We start from the raw sequence: 13,035 nt of genomic DNA, 5'->3' as shown, positions 1-13,035 counted from the left end.
ATAACATAGTCATGGGGAAATGACTTTGCATTTTAGGGAAATCGCTTTGGTGCTTAGAATGGAGAGGAATTAGAAGCTGGCACGTGAGTTAGAAGACCACTGTAATAGTCCAGGAGATGGGTGATCAGGGCCTGAACTCAGAAGTAATAATGAAGGTAAAAATGACTAATTCTGGCAACCCACTGGATATGTGAGGTGGGGAAGGGTAAAGATCTAAAGGGGACACTGAGGTTGTGAATATGGGTGACCAGGAGGAGGCTGGTGGCTAGAAGCCCTGGGTTGTAAACAGGGGAATCTGGAAGAGGGGTGGTTTGGGAGGAACAGATAATGTAAGGAGGCCTGAAGTCCAGACCATGACCCATGCATTCTGTCCCACCCACAATGAAAAGGAAAGGTGAGGCTCGCACTCACTGGCTGCTGCACCCAGATGCAGAGCTCACTCTGGAAAGGTGTCTGTTGCTGTTTGATGTGATTTAGGGATGGGCTGGTAGCAGAATTTGCCCACTGGTATCTGCACAACTGCTCTGGGCAGTAGCTAATTTAAGTTGTGAGTGCCCTAGAGGCCAGTACCAGGCATAGGAAGGGGAGGCTGTTCATCAAAGGGGAAAAATGGGGGGCCACTGTAGGGTCAGAGTGGCTGTGCTTGTGGCGGCTCTACAGAAAAAGGGTAAGATACAAGTTGGGGTCATGTTAACGCCTCCCCACAACCCAACTAACTCCTGACTTCACTTCCTAAGAATGACCACATTCTGAGAACAGAGCACATTACCCTATAAAGTGGGAAGTCTTTTTCATTAGAGGGGTTCCAGCTGGGACTACAAGATCCTCGGTCAGCATGCTATAGATGGGATTCATGCGGACAGGGGATTGTACTCCATGACCCCTGAAGCCCCTTTCAAACTTAAGAACCTGGGGCTGTGCGTCACTAGCATCTACTAGACCTATCCATAAAGAAACACACCAGTGGCCAAGCTGAATCAACCCCAATGTTTTATTTAATTTAAAGTTTTAAAAGGCAGTGGTTAAGCACATTATCTATATATGTATAAAAAGGAAACCAAACTCCTTTTGACTTGATCTAGCAGGTCCCTCTTTCTATGACATGATTCCTTTTTCTACCCTTCGGTCCTAAAATCCTGACACACTCGAAAAATAAAAATGAACAGTAACCAACAATTGTGCGGTCTTACTTTTTGCTTTTTAAATATATAAAGTTACCATTAACAACCTGATTATGTACGGTAATGAACAGATCTCTAGAGACACAGAGACACACAGAGAGGCAGCCCCCAACTGACAAAGACACCCCTTAGGCCGAAGCCCTTGGCTTTCTCAGCCACCAAAGTTGGTCTCCCCTACACTCCCCACCCCCAAGTGGCTGTCATTGCCAGAGACCCTAGCCCTGCAGCCACCGCTGGGGTGATAGATCAGTATCGTAGGCCGTCTGATTCGGAACTCAGAATGCACGTTCCCCATAGGGGGCAGTATCAGCTAGAAACTATTCTATTATTATGTACAACACATCAGGGACGCTGTAGGTTAAATAGAGTTGGGGGATTAAATAGGGTTGGTTTTTTTTTTTAGGCTGATCTAGGAACCTAACCACCATGCATAATGACCTGTCTATGGGAAATTGCATTCTGAGTTGCAGACAATGGGCTCAGAGAAGAATGCAGGCTGGGGGCAGCCTCTGTGCAATCGCGTGCATGTGTGTGTATACATATATATTCATATGATAGATTTCAATATAATTGAGACGTGATAAGTGGTGAGATGGTACCGGGGTCATGAAGCAGTCGCTCTGGCTTTACCTCATCAGCCATGATCTAACACACAGAACACGGTGCCATCTTTCGGAGGAGCGTGGAAGGGGGCACTAGTCCAACTGAGCGGATGGACGCCGCCATCCTTTCTGACTAGGGGCCCTGGCAGATCCAGTGCTCTGAGGTGGCCCGTCAGTCCCATCCCGGTGAAATGCAACCACTTTTTTGTCCCTACACATCAACCCCACCTCCCCCCACCCTACCCCCCAGCCCTTGGGTAAACTGCACCCCATTGATATTCTGTACCAATGCCTCAGTTTCAATATTGCAAATTCCACAGAATCACCCCTTTCAGTATCCTGGACGTTGAAGAAGTAAACCAGTTAATGTGCTTCCAGCCAAAGCAAGGGCCTAGATGTTGGAGAGAAAAGATTCCCCCTGGGGCTACAGAGAAAGATGCTGATGAAAGCGATATTGAGAGTGGAGCAGGTGATTCTTTCAGTCGGAGTCAGAGCTGTTCTCCTCGGTGACGTGGTACTGGCAAAGAGTTTCCTCCAAAGGAGCCATTGTCCCATCTGGCCTCACACCCATTGGTTTAATCACCTCCTCTCTGGTAAAAGGAAAGAAAAGAAAGAGGGGGAAAAAGTATTCACCAGCATCTCCTGCTTGCCTTCGCGTGGGCACACGCGCATGTGCGCGCGCGCGCACACACACACACACACACACACACACACACACACACACACACAGAGCTGCCCATCCCCCCCCAAATCCACAATCCTTAAAAAAAAAAAAGTCTTTAAAACCAAAGTGTTTTCCTGAAGCTCTCTCTGTGTGTTTGCAACAAGAAAGATGAAAGGGGTGCAAGAAGGGGGGGGAAAGGGGAGGGAGATAAAAGGCTTCATTCACAGAGGCCAAACCTACTAAGCCAATTAAAAGGCATGAAAAGTCAGGGCCTAAATGGGCTCTGGACAAGGGGCAGGTCTCTTCCATTTTAAGTAAAAAGCCATCTCCATTTTCCCTTTTGTGGCTCTGTTTTGTTCTGGGGTAGGGGAGAAGCTGGGGGGAGCTGTTAAAGTTTCACCTGTCCCCCATGAACCAGGCACGCCATTAAGTGGGGCCAACAGAAACATTCATTCATTTAGGGAAATACAGCAGCACTTCCCTCTGTCCAGCCTCTTATGGTACTGAAGTACCTGCTGCTCGATGTTGAATCAGCAGCCGCCCCCCCCCACCCCCCCCCCTTCACTGGGTCTTTTCACCCTCCTCCTCCTCTTTTTTTTTTTTAAACAAGATTGCCTTTATTTGTGGCACTTTAATTATGGGATTGACAGCCATTTTAATCTCTTCAAAGCTCCCCAGTGGCCTCTCCATGGCTAATCCAATTATATCTACTCCACAAGTTACAGCCTCATCTAAAGATGATTAATTATTGATTAAGCCAATCAAAAAGTATTAAGAAAGATTTATTTAATCCTTTCATATGCTCTTATTTATTACACGGAGATTATGGCAAAGAGAGTGCTGAGCTAACCAATTCAGATCCTTTCCCTACTAAGATAATCAGCAGCATTTTCTACAATTCCCTTAAAATGCTTGGAAGCTGCTAAACTCCCAGACCCCCCCAAAAAACCCCACAAAAAAACCACAAAGCCAAAACCAAATCAAAAAGTCCCCCCAAACCCAACCAAACAAAAAACAAAAACCATGTCTATAACCAGAAAGTACATGGTAGCGGCTGAAATGATGGGGAAAGATTTAGAGTGGAAGGGAAAGAACCTTGCTCAGAAACCTCACTCAGCCCAACTGCTTTGTCTTGAGACTGGACAAAAGGGGAGGGTTCTGACTTGGCTAAGCAACGGACAGCGGAACGGTATGTTGCGCAAACAGCAGGAGCGCGGTCCGTGCACAAGTTAAGAAGAGCTTGTCAGCTGTCAGATACACCAACAGAAATGTCACAAGGCAGTCGCCCACAGACATAGCCCAGAGGCTGATTCCATAAGTCTGAAAACCAACGGCAAAGATGCCAGCTAGGTTAAAGGCTCCAACCAGATGGAATATTTTAAGACTCCTCAAAACAAGATTCTTGGGTCAGGCCAAAGGGACGAGGCAGAAGATGGGGCCAAAGACCGGACGCTCGCGTCCGCGGTCTATCGTAGCGGGGATTCTTGTTCAGATATGGATTGGGTGAGTCTGAGAGCTGCAATCATTTGAGAAGTCACCATCACATCATGGTGGGCACTGTCCTTCTCAGGCTTCATCCTTCCGGACCTCTCTGGCTGTCGGCCACTCTTCCTCTGAATGTCTTCTCTTCCCTGTGTTCTCGTGACACTGCCCTGTTGCTTTTGTGGTTCCCCTCTTCCCTGCTGGACTGATCCTTCTCAGGCTCTTTGAAGAATCATTGTGACGATTCTTCTACCCTGAGTATGCCCAAGCACTCTGTCGTGGGCCTTCCTTCCTCACGCTATACTCTCTTAGTGATCTTTTCATCTTTCATGGATTTGACCACTACCTCTGTGCCGGTGACTCCTGAATCTACATAGTCAGCACTGATCTCTCTCCTGCACTCCATATCTCCAACAATCCGCGGGACAACCCCAACTCAAATGTCCCACAGCTATCTCAAACCCAACATGTCCAAAACAGAATTCATTATCCACTCTACCACCCAGCCCTCCTCCAACCACCCCTACTTCTGTCAAGGGCACCCCTATCCTTCTGGTCACTCAGGCTTGATTCTTCATTCACACTTACTATGCCCTCTTCACCAAATCCAGTCAGTTGCCAGATGCCAGTCTGTTCTACCTCCCTCAACATCTCTCCCACCACCATGCCCTGCTCACACTGTGACCACTCTAGTTCAGGCCCTCATCGCCTCTCGCCTGGACTAACGCAACAGCCTTTCAGCTGAAGTCTCTTCCTATTCCACTTTATACTCCACGTTGTCATCAAAGTGACAGGCAGCGAGCCTGAGCGGTGCAACTGTTAGTGTTGGAGCTGGAGTCCGGAAGACCCAATTTCAAATCATACCTCAGACACTAGATGTGAGACCTTGAACAAGTCATTTTACCTCTATCTGCCTCAGTTCCCCATCCATAAGATGGAGACAAAAATGGCACCTGTTTCCCATAGTTGTGAGGTAAAAATGAGATATCTGTAAGGTATTTCACAAACCTTAAAGTACTATATGAAAGCTAGTTGTTACTATTTTCCTAAAGTACTTGAATGACTGTCTGACTGTCACTCCATTATTCAAGAAGATTCAGGCGCTCCCTCTTGCCTCTAGGATAACTACACTTTGTCCCGCATTGGGCAATCCTTTCCAATATAGCCCCAGTCTATCCTGCCAGACAGATATCACATGACTTCCCTTCCCTCGTTCTCCACTCCAACCAAATAGCCTGGAGGAGGTAAGCCCAACTTGGTCCCTATCCCGTAGCGTGCACTGGTGTTTTCACTCAGGTGGTGCCCTCTGCTGGGCACGCCCTCTTCTCTTGGAACCCCTTCTGAGGGCTGCTCCGGGCCCTCTCCTGATTCCTCACGTTGTCAGCACCCATTCTGTGAAGATCACTCTGTGTTTACTTTATGTAGATGCTGCACCCAAAGGCCCAGGTAGCTTGGTGTAGGGGCAGGAGAGCTGGGCTCAAAGCAAGGAAGACCCTCTGATACATCCTGGCTGTGTGACCCTTCTCGTTGCTATAGGCAGCTAAGACTACATGTTGTAGAGAGGGTGCCAACCTGCATTGGCAGAAGGAGTTTCCTCACCTGGGAATTCCCTATACCAATGAGACGCCAAGTCTAGCCCTTATCCCTCTCCTATAGTTATTCATTTGTAAACATGCGTGCCTCCCTAGTAGATGCTTCTTGGGGGCAGGAACTGCCTCACTTGAGTATTTATATCCCTAGCACCCAGCACACAGAAGGCACTTAATCTTCACTATGTGGTTAATAATAGCAGTGCACTGTTATTAGGCACAAACATTCATATGGTACGTGGCTATGTTTTTGGGGCATTAAAAACTCCAGACATTAAGCCCAATTTCCTTCACTCTCCAGGAATCAAAGAACTCTGCCTACTGTTCAACAGTCACACGAAGAACAGAGTCACGTTTCACAAAACGGCCAGCGGATGACTAACGCCAACATGGATCCGTGTAAAACTGCAGTGGGCGACCGTGTGAAGCTTTGAGTCCACTCCCAGCTGAGGAGCAGCAGGGCTCGCTCGAAAGCCCTCCCCCTCCTGGGCAAGCAGATAAAACACGTTACCTTCCTGGGAAGTGGTGTCTGACAAAGGGAATTGGCTACTGCTATCACAGTGAAATTTAGTCTTCTTAGGATTAAGATTTTCACATATTAACAACTCTGTCCCACCCAATTCATCTTAACCAAAAGTTAAGGGGAAAGCCCCCTCCCCTTTATTAATCAACCACAGAGTAAATGCCTGGGTGCCATTACAGAGAATCACTCCTTGCATCTCACCTGGCCAAGGAAGATTGGAACCACAGACACTACGGGCCAGAAACGTGCAAATGTTCAGATATTTTATGTGACTATACAATCAGGAACACGTCCTTTACTGGGCTGGGCCCAGAAGGCAGCCATATGGTGACCACCTTGGAGGAAATAAGCCTTAGTGGCCATCCAGTGCAACGCCCTCATGTTACAGACAAGGAAACTGAGACCGGGAGAAGTTACGGGACTTGCCTGAAGCCAAGTCTGGGTAGTAAGTGGCAGAGTCAGGGATTCAACCTAATTCTTCCAAAATGTTCTCTCTCAGGCATGACTGGAAAAACCCACTAAATGTTCTCCTAGTAATCTAGGGCCAGGGGACAAAGGGGAACCTGCCCCATGCTTTTCTGTTTTCTGCCTCAGATTTCGACAGGTACACTTTCTTGACGGCCACTAAGGGCCCTTTCAGCTCTGAATCTAGAACGCTATGATTCTTTGTCATGGTCTGTCCCCCAGCTTCTAACCCTGGAGGCTTCTAGTCTCCTCTGCTGCATGGACTTAAGATTGACAGTGGGAGAGGAGAACGGTAAGGCATCATCTGTCCGCCATGCATTTGAACTTATTTTAACTTTCCTTCATCTCTCTAGAAATCAACGCGAGCCCTTGGCCCATCCAGTGAAGTCTGAGGGCTCAGGTACAAAGGGCTGCACTTTGTACCCCCAGACCCAGTGTGTCCACCAGCCATGCTGATCAAACACCTTACTCAACCTGGGAGCCAGAGCATGCCCTTGCCCGCAGCCTGTGTTTTCTGCATCATAAACAAAACAGGCAATTCAAGCAGCACACTTGTCAGGAAACAGGACACAATTAAGTGGCTGGTAAAATGCATTCCTGGTCCCCACTTGCAGGTCTCCTGAGAGTCCCCTCCGAATTTACCTACACAAGGCTTGGACTCCCGCTCACCATTTAGCTTGATCATGACTCCCAACCCACTCCCCTGTTTTCTGGGGAGGGGGCTCCTTTCTTGTCTGCGCTGCCGTGTACGCCAGGGCAGGATTGACACATGCGGACTTAATGACGGGGGCTGTAACGAGCCGGCAGTCATACAAACACCAGCCTGCTCTTTTGACAAAGAAGCATGTTAGGGACCTATTCACCTCCCTCTAATTGAGTGCTGAAGAATAGTTCCGATCCTTTTATGTAACATGATTTTGTTCTATGATTAGAAAAGAAGAAAAGAGAAGGGGGGGGTAGAGAAAACTCAACCGTGCCACCGCTTCCTTCAATCGCCCCCTGATTAATTCTGGGTTTTTAATGAGCGTGGCTGCTATTTAGCCAGGTTCGGTAACACACTTGTTTTGTTGACTTCTGTTCAATGTCTAACAAAACCTAAGCTGGGGTAATTGGGAATCATTTCATTGGCAATGGGATTCTTGCTATTAATATAAGGTTGGCTTGGAAAAAGAGCTCTGACATTTTTAAATGAGGCATTTAATATTTAATTCTTCGTAGCATTGGTAAGATGGCAGGGAGAAGTTAGTATATAAATAAAACACTGTAATTAATGCCAAGCCTCTTTTCAACAATGCCCCACAAAAAAATGAGGCCTCCGTGGAATCGAAGAGGCACATTGCTGTAAATGCATTGGTTGAAATTCCGGGTTTGAGAATGATGATCTTATTTTGAGAGTCGAGTCCCAGGGGCCATTTTAAAATATATGCCTTAAATACCCACATTTACAGATTCACAGAAATAACTCTGCCAACTCTGAGGCTTGAGGCAGTCAGCAGCAACGGGGGCCCGGCTTTTCTTGTCCCGTTCCCATAGAGAAAGAAAGAGCCACACTGAGAAAGAAAGAACCCCACTGAGAAAGAAAGAACAACCTCAGGTTTTCTAAAGGTCAGCAGTCCATGAGGTAGTGTTCAACAGCTACTTGGGCCTGGGTGCCATGACTTGGTTTTCCAATCAAATCTGATATGCATTTATTAGGTGCCTACTATATGCTACTGCCTATGTGCAAGTATTAAGTGCCTACTATGTGCTAGGAATATGAAATCAAAATGGCCCCTGCCCTCAAGGAGTGACTTTCTCCTGCAGGGGATACAACATGCAAACAGAGTCATCTACTTGGGTGAAAATCCCACCTCAGACACTTAGTAATGGGGAGACCCTGGACAAGTCACTGGGCCTCTGTGCATTTCCATTTCCTCACATATAAACAACGGTTGGAGGCGAGGTCCTCTGGGGTTCCTTCCATTCTAAATCAACGATCCCGCCATCCCAGAGGGAGGAAACACCAAGAGCCGCGGGGATCGGGACAGGCTTCTCATGGCTGTGGTCCCCAAGCAGATGGCCCCAGAGACAGAGAGACACGGGGACGTGAGGGAGGAGGACAGAGAGAGAGATGGGGAAGGGGAGGGAGATGAAGGAGAGGAAGAGGGCACAGAGAGGCAAAGACAGAGAGAGGAGAGACAGAGAGAAGGGGATGTGAGGGAGGAGGACAGAGAGAGATGGGGAAGGGGAGGGAGACGAAGGAGAGGAAGTGGGCACAGAAAGGCAGAGAGAGGAGAGACAGAGAGAGAAGGGGACGTGAGAGAGGAGGACGGAGAGAGATGGGGAGGGGGAGGGCGAGGAAGGAGACAAAGAGGGCACAGAGAGGCAGACAGAGAGAGGAGAGACAGAGAGAGAAGGGGGTATGAGAGAGGAGAGGGAATGGAAGAGGAGGAGGAAGAAAGAGAGAGATGGGAAGGGGAAAGGGAGAGGAAAGGAGGGAGAGTGAGAAACACAGAGAGACAGAAAGAAGACAGTGTGAGGGAGAGGGAGTGGAGGAAGAAGATGGAAGGGGGGGGAAGAAGGAAGGGAGGGAGGGGGAGAGACAAAGAGGCAGAGACAGAGAGAAGAGAGACACCCGCAGCCCCCACAGGCATGCATTGAGATTTTCTGTAGAAGGCTTTAAATCCCAGACCAGCTTCCCTTTCCAGGCTTCGGCTGTTTCCCCCGACCATCAGTTAGCATGTGTGCTAGGAATATGACTATTCTTCAAACTTGTGCCTTTTTCTCCTTCTTCTTCTAGCTGCTCAGGGTGAATCATCCACCACAAACCAAGACCACCATTCCCCTTCATGAGGAGCTCCTGACGCCATGGCCTGGTGGCCCTCCTTCGGAGGCCGGGACCCTCCAAATGCAGCCAGCCTGGTCCTCAGGTGACAGACACACCATCTGTTTCCTGGTGCCATCTGAGAGCGTTCCAGCGTGGTGGGGCCAGCCACCCCTTGCATGGACGGCACTGCCTTTCAAGAGCCCAGAATCGCTGCCACGTGAAGCCTCATTTCTTTGGTTTGGGGCCTCCTTGGAGCCTGGCTCTGCATACTGGGAAGTGAGCAGAGAAATGCAAACACATGCTCAGGGAAAATGGGCCATCTAGAGGGAGGCGGGGATACAGAAATGACTGGGATGTAACGACATCAATAAAACATATGACAAATGAAAAGGGAAGAAAGAAAAAACAGCACGCACACTGGCGCCTGGGAATAAGGCACTGGCCGTCCCAATCGACCACGCTCTTACCCTGATGGGGGAGATTTAGGAGCTGCAGAGGGAAAGCGAACCAAGTGAGCAAACATCCAGCGAAGAGCGTCTTCTTTTGAAGTTTCTCCTGCTGAGGGAGCTCTTCCAGCGGAGGCCTGAGATCAGAGCTCCTGGCAGCCAGGACTGCTCCGGAGCTGCATGGGAAGGGGTGCTGGTGGGCAGCACACAGGGCCTGGGGCATCCAACTTACCGGACACCTTCAAGGTTGTCCCGTCCAAAGCCCTCGTTTGACACTCACGGACGAGGGATGCCTGACATCCTAGAGGAGGTTAGCGGCGGGGCCGGGACCACGGGGCCCCGGCTTCCCAGTTCTCATTCCAATGCCCTTTCCACCACACACACTGTCTCTGAGATCCTCTAGCCCCAACCCCTCATTCGATCGAGGAGGTAATTTAGAGACCACTGGTTGGTAGAAATCAATCACTAAGCCAACAAGTCTTTATTAAGTGCCCACTAGGTGCCAGGCACTGTGTAGGTGGTGGGGGTGGCAGAGGCGAAGGATGAGGCAATCCCTGTTCTCCAAAGAGCTCACATTCTAGGGGGAGGTTATGGATTTCAAACCAATGACATGCAAAGACCAATTTCTCCTTCCCAGCAATCTCTGTGTCTCTCCCAAACAGAATAAAATGACTTAGCCTCTAACTAGCCTTCTCTTAAAACCTAGTTTTAAATTTTGAAAAAGTTGCTACAAATATTATAATCATGTATATTAGTTTATGTTTAAATAAAAGTTTTTAACATGAACTTTACAGTCGATTAACATGGACGTTTCCATATACAGACGAGAAAAAGAGGCTTGCCTATGAAACCATGAATCTACCACCAAATTTAGAAAGCTAACGCCAACCCTGCCCTTCTGAACTCGTGCAAGGCTCAGTTTACAAAGTCTCACGTGCTCCTGGCCTGCTCTGGCGTCACTGGCTGTTCATAATCCTAGAACCTGGATGGGGGTTGCATGAAGTAAAGGATGCTGACCACCACTAGGGGACGGGGGATGGGGAGGAGCGGGCGTTTCTACATGCACCTGGGAAGTAGTTGCTGCCCCATCTTTGAGTCTGAACATGGCCACTGCTTTTTCACAGAGTTGGAAACTGAACCTCAGAAAGATGGAGAAACTTGCCCAAAATTCACACAGCTAGTCAGTGTCAGAGCTGGGATACGAACCCAGGCCGTCAGAGTCCAGCGTGATATAGTGGAGAGAGCATCTGTTTTCAACAGAAAGGATAGGTTTTACTGAAAGAATCAAATGCTGAAGATCCACCCATACAACCCTCAAAGTATTTGACCCACGTGTAAGGAGGAGGGGTGTTTCTGAAGGAATCCTGGGATGGCAGGGAGGGGCCGCTAGACACCCAGGTAGCATAGTCAGTGGAGGAAGCCGCCGCCCAAACGCAGGGAGGTGCCCGGCTGAAGAGCTCCCGTAGCTGACTGAGGGTCATGATGGGGGGGGGGGATGGAGGCAGGGAAGGGAACCCAACAACTGTTGGGGGCATGGGCATTTTGGACAAAAGATTTTAACGGTACGATACGTCAAGAAGTCCACCTTGACAACTTTGTAGCTCCTCTAGTCCCCAGGACAGTGTTCTGCACACAGAAGGTGCCTAATAAATGTCTGTCCTTTTTAAAAAAAATTGGGTTTGTTTTAATCCAATGATTGAAGCATTTATTAAGTGCCTGCTGTGTTCCAGGCACTGTACCAGACACTAGGACCATAAAGGCGAAATTAAACCAGGCCCTGCCTTTGAGGAGCCTACATTCTACTGGGCTAAGCATTTACGTGTGAGGCCCTGGGATCAATATCCCCGACAGTGGCATGTACAACATTCACTGACCCAAAATGAATGCAAAAACGGAAGGCAACAGCAGTACTCGGGGAGCATTATTGTTGCCAGACCAAATGGTACCTGATGGCTGAGCCGACGGACCGGTGGAGGGCTTTCAAGGTGAAAAAGAAAGGGGTTGAAAACAAACCACTTTAAGAAACCCCCAGAAAGGCCAACAGGGCTTTCCTCTTGGTCTGCTTACTCTGGAAGCCCATAGGTCTCACCATTTATTTTGCAGGGGGTAGGCAGTAAGGGGTATTAGGGACTGTAGTCAAGGCAAATGCACTTGACTGGTGTGGCTGCCACCCCATGCAAAGCCCGCGCCTGCTAGTGCTGCAGGGGAGCTTTTCATCCCCTCAACTTTGGGAAGGGCAAGATGAATTAGAGAGACAGAAGGCCTCCCCTCCCTCTTCCCCCTGGGCCCCCTCTGCTGAGAGAGAAAGCATCTAGTGTCTTGGTTTGCTACCTCAGGCCTGGAGATGGGTAAGTGGAGCGACTGTACGTCTGTCTAACAAGAGGCACGCACACCAAGGATCAAAGGAGCCATTCATTGGATGAGTCTGCAGGCAGAGAACTAGCTCCCCCTCCCCTCCACAAAGCAAACCTGCGAGGGCTTCTCATCTCCAACCTGTCTAGGACGTTTTACAAGGGAACAACATGATCTCCAGAGGGAGGCATTGGCCAGTCTTAGGACTTTCACCATCACATACCACGTAATCCACAGAGTACGCATGTGGCATTCTTGGTGCGCTGAGATTTAGGGAATGCAAGTTACACCACCGGCTCTCAGGCCTGCCTGGCCCTCGTGCTTTGCCTGCCCTCCTATGTCTTAAATCACCTTGGCACGAAGAAAGTTATAATTTGTAAGGCACGCGGTGCAAGGTGAGGAGTGTAAGCACAGGCCTTACTTTTGGCAAAACCCTAGAACCTCAATGAAGAATGAGAAGGTTATATTATCAGCTTCACTGAGGGCAGCACCTGGACCTAGGAAGAAAAGCACCATTGCCTATTGCCAAGTCTTGCTCTTTCCAGCCTGGAGTCCCAGATCTTTAAGCAAGAGGCGGGATCAATAACTCCCTTTGTGCAATGCCCACAGGGGTTGGTCATAATCATCTTGGCCAGTTCTTTGGTCAGTGCTTTAGCAAATGCTCAGGGTCCCCAGAAGGCACAACATCACAGCAGAATCCAACCTTTCTATGCTTCCCTTTTCCCATCTACAAAACCAAGATGGCGGCAGCTACAGCTGGCTAAAAGGGACGACCTGTTCTGCTGGTCCCATGGAAGTGACGATGATGTACTCGGAACACCTTGGGAAAAAGACACCAGAGTGAAACAGCCAGGGGGGCTCATCATTAGCTATGTAAAAACTCCATTCTACTCAAGCCTTCAATCTTTCTGCCCCTACAATTCTC

General features: G+C 48.9%; 1 protein-coding gene across 2 annotated transcripts in view; it reads right to left on the bottom strand.

The window, feature by feature from the left end:
• Positions 1-973: 973 nt before the first annotated feature.
• Positions 974-13,035, bottom strand: part of RIC8B (RIC8 guanine nucleotide exchange factor B) — a 93,404-nt gene continuing 81,342 nt past the window's right edge. Inside the window, exons 10-11 of one of the 2 annotated variants that reach the window (XM_020982435.2) lie at positions 10,965-11,005; positions 2,280-2,373 (exon numbers count right to left, since the gene is read on the bottom strand). In XM_020982435.2, coding sequence (XP_020838094.1) covers positions 2,363-2,373; positions 10,965-11,005 — 52 coding nt within the window. In that variant the 3' untranslated portion in view covers positions 2,280-2,362. Of the gene's footprint in view, positions 2,374-10,964; positions 11,006-13,035 lie in introns of both variants that reach the window. The other variant, XM_020982433.2, reaches the window with a different exon arrangement.

Source organism: Phascolarctos cinereus, unplaced genomic scaffold (assembly GCF_003287225.1).
Source record: "Phascolarctos cinereus isolate Bilbo 61053 unplaced genomic scaffold, phaCin_HiC Scaffold_1;HRSCAF=81, whole genome shotgun sequence".
NCBI lineage: Eukaryota > Metazoa > Chordata > Mammalia > Diprotodontia > Phascolarctidae > Phascolarctos > Phascolarctos cinereus.
Note: the sequence above shows the minus strand (reverse complement) of the source record. Positions and strands in the feature narration are given on the sequence as shown.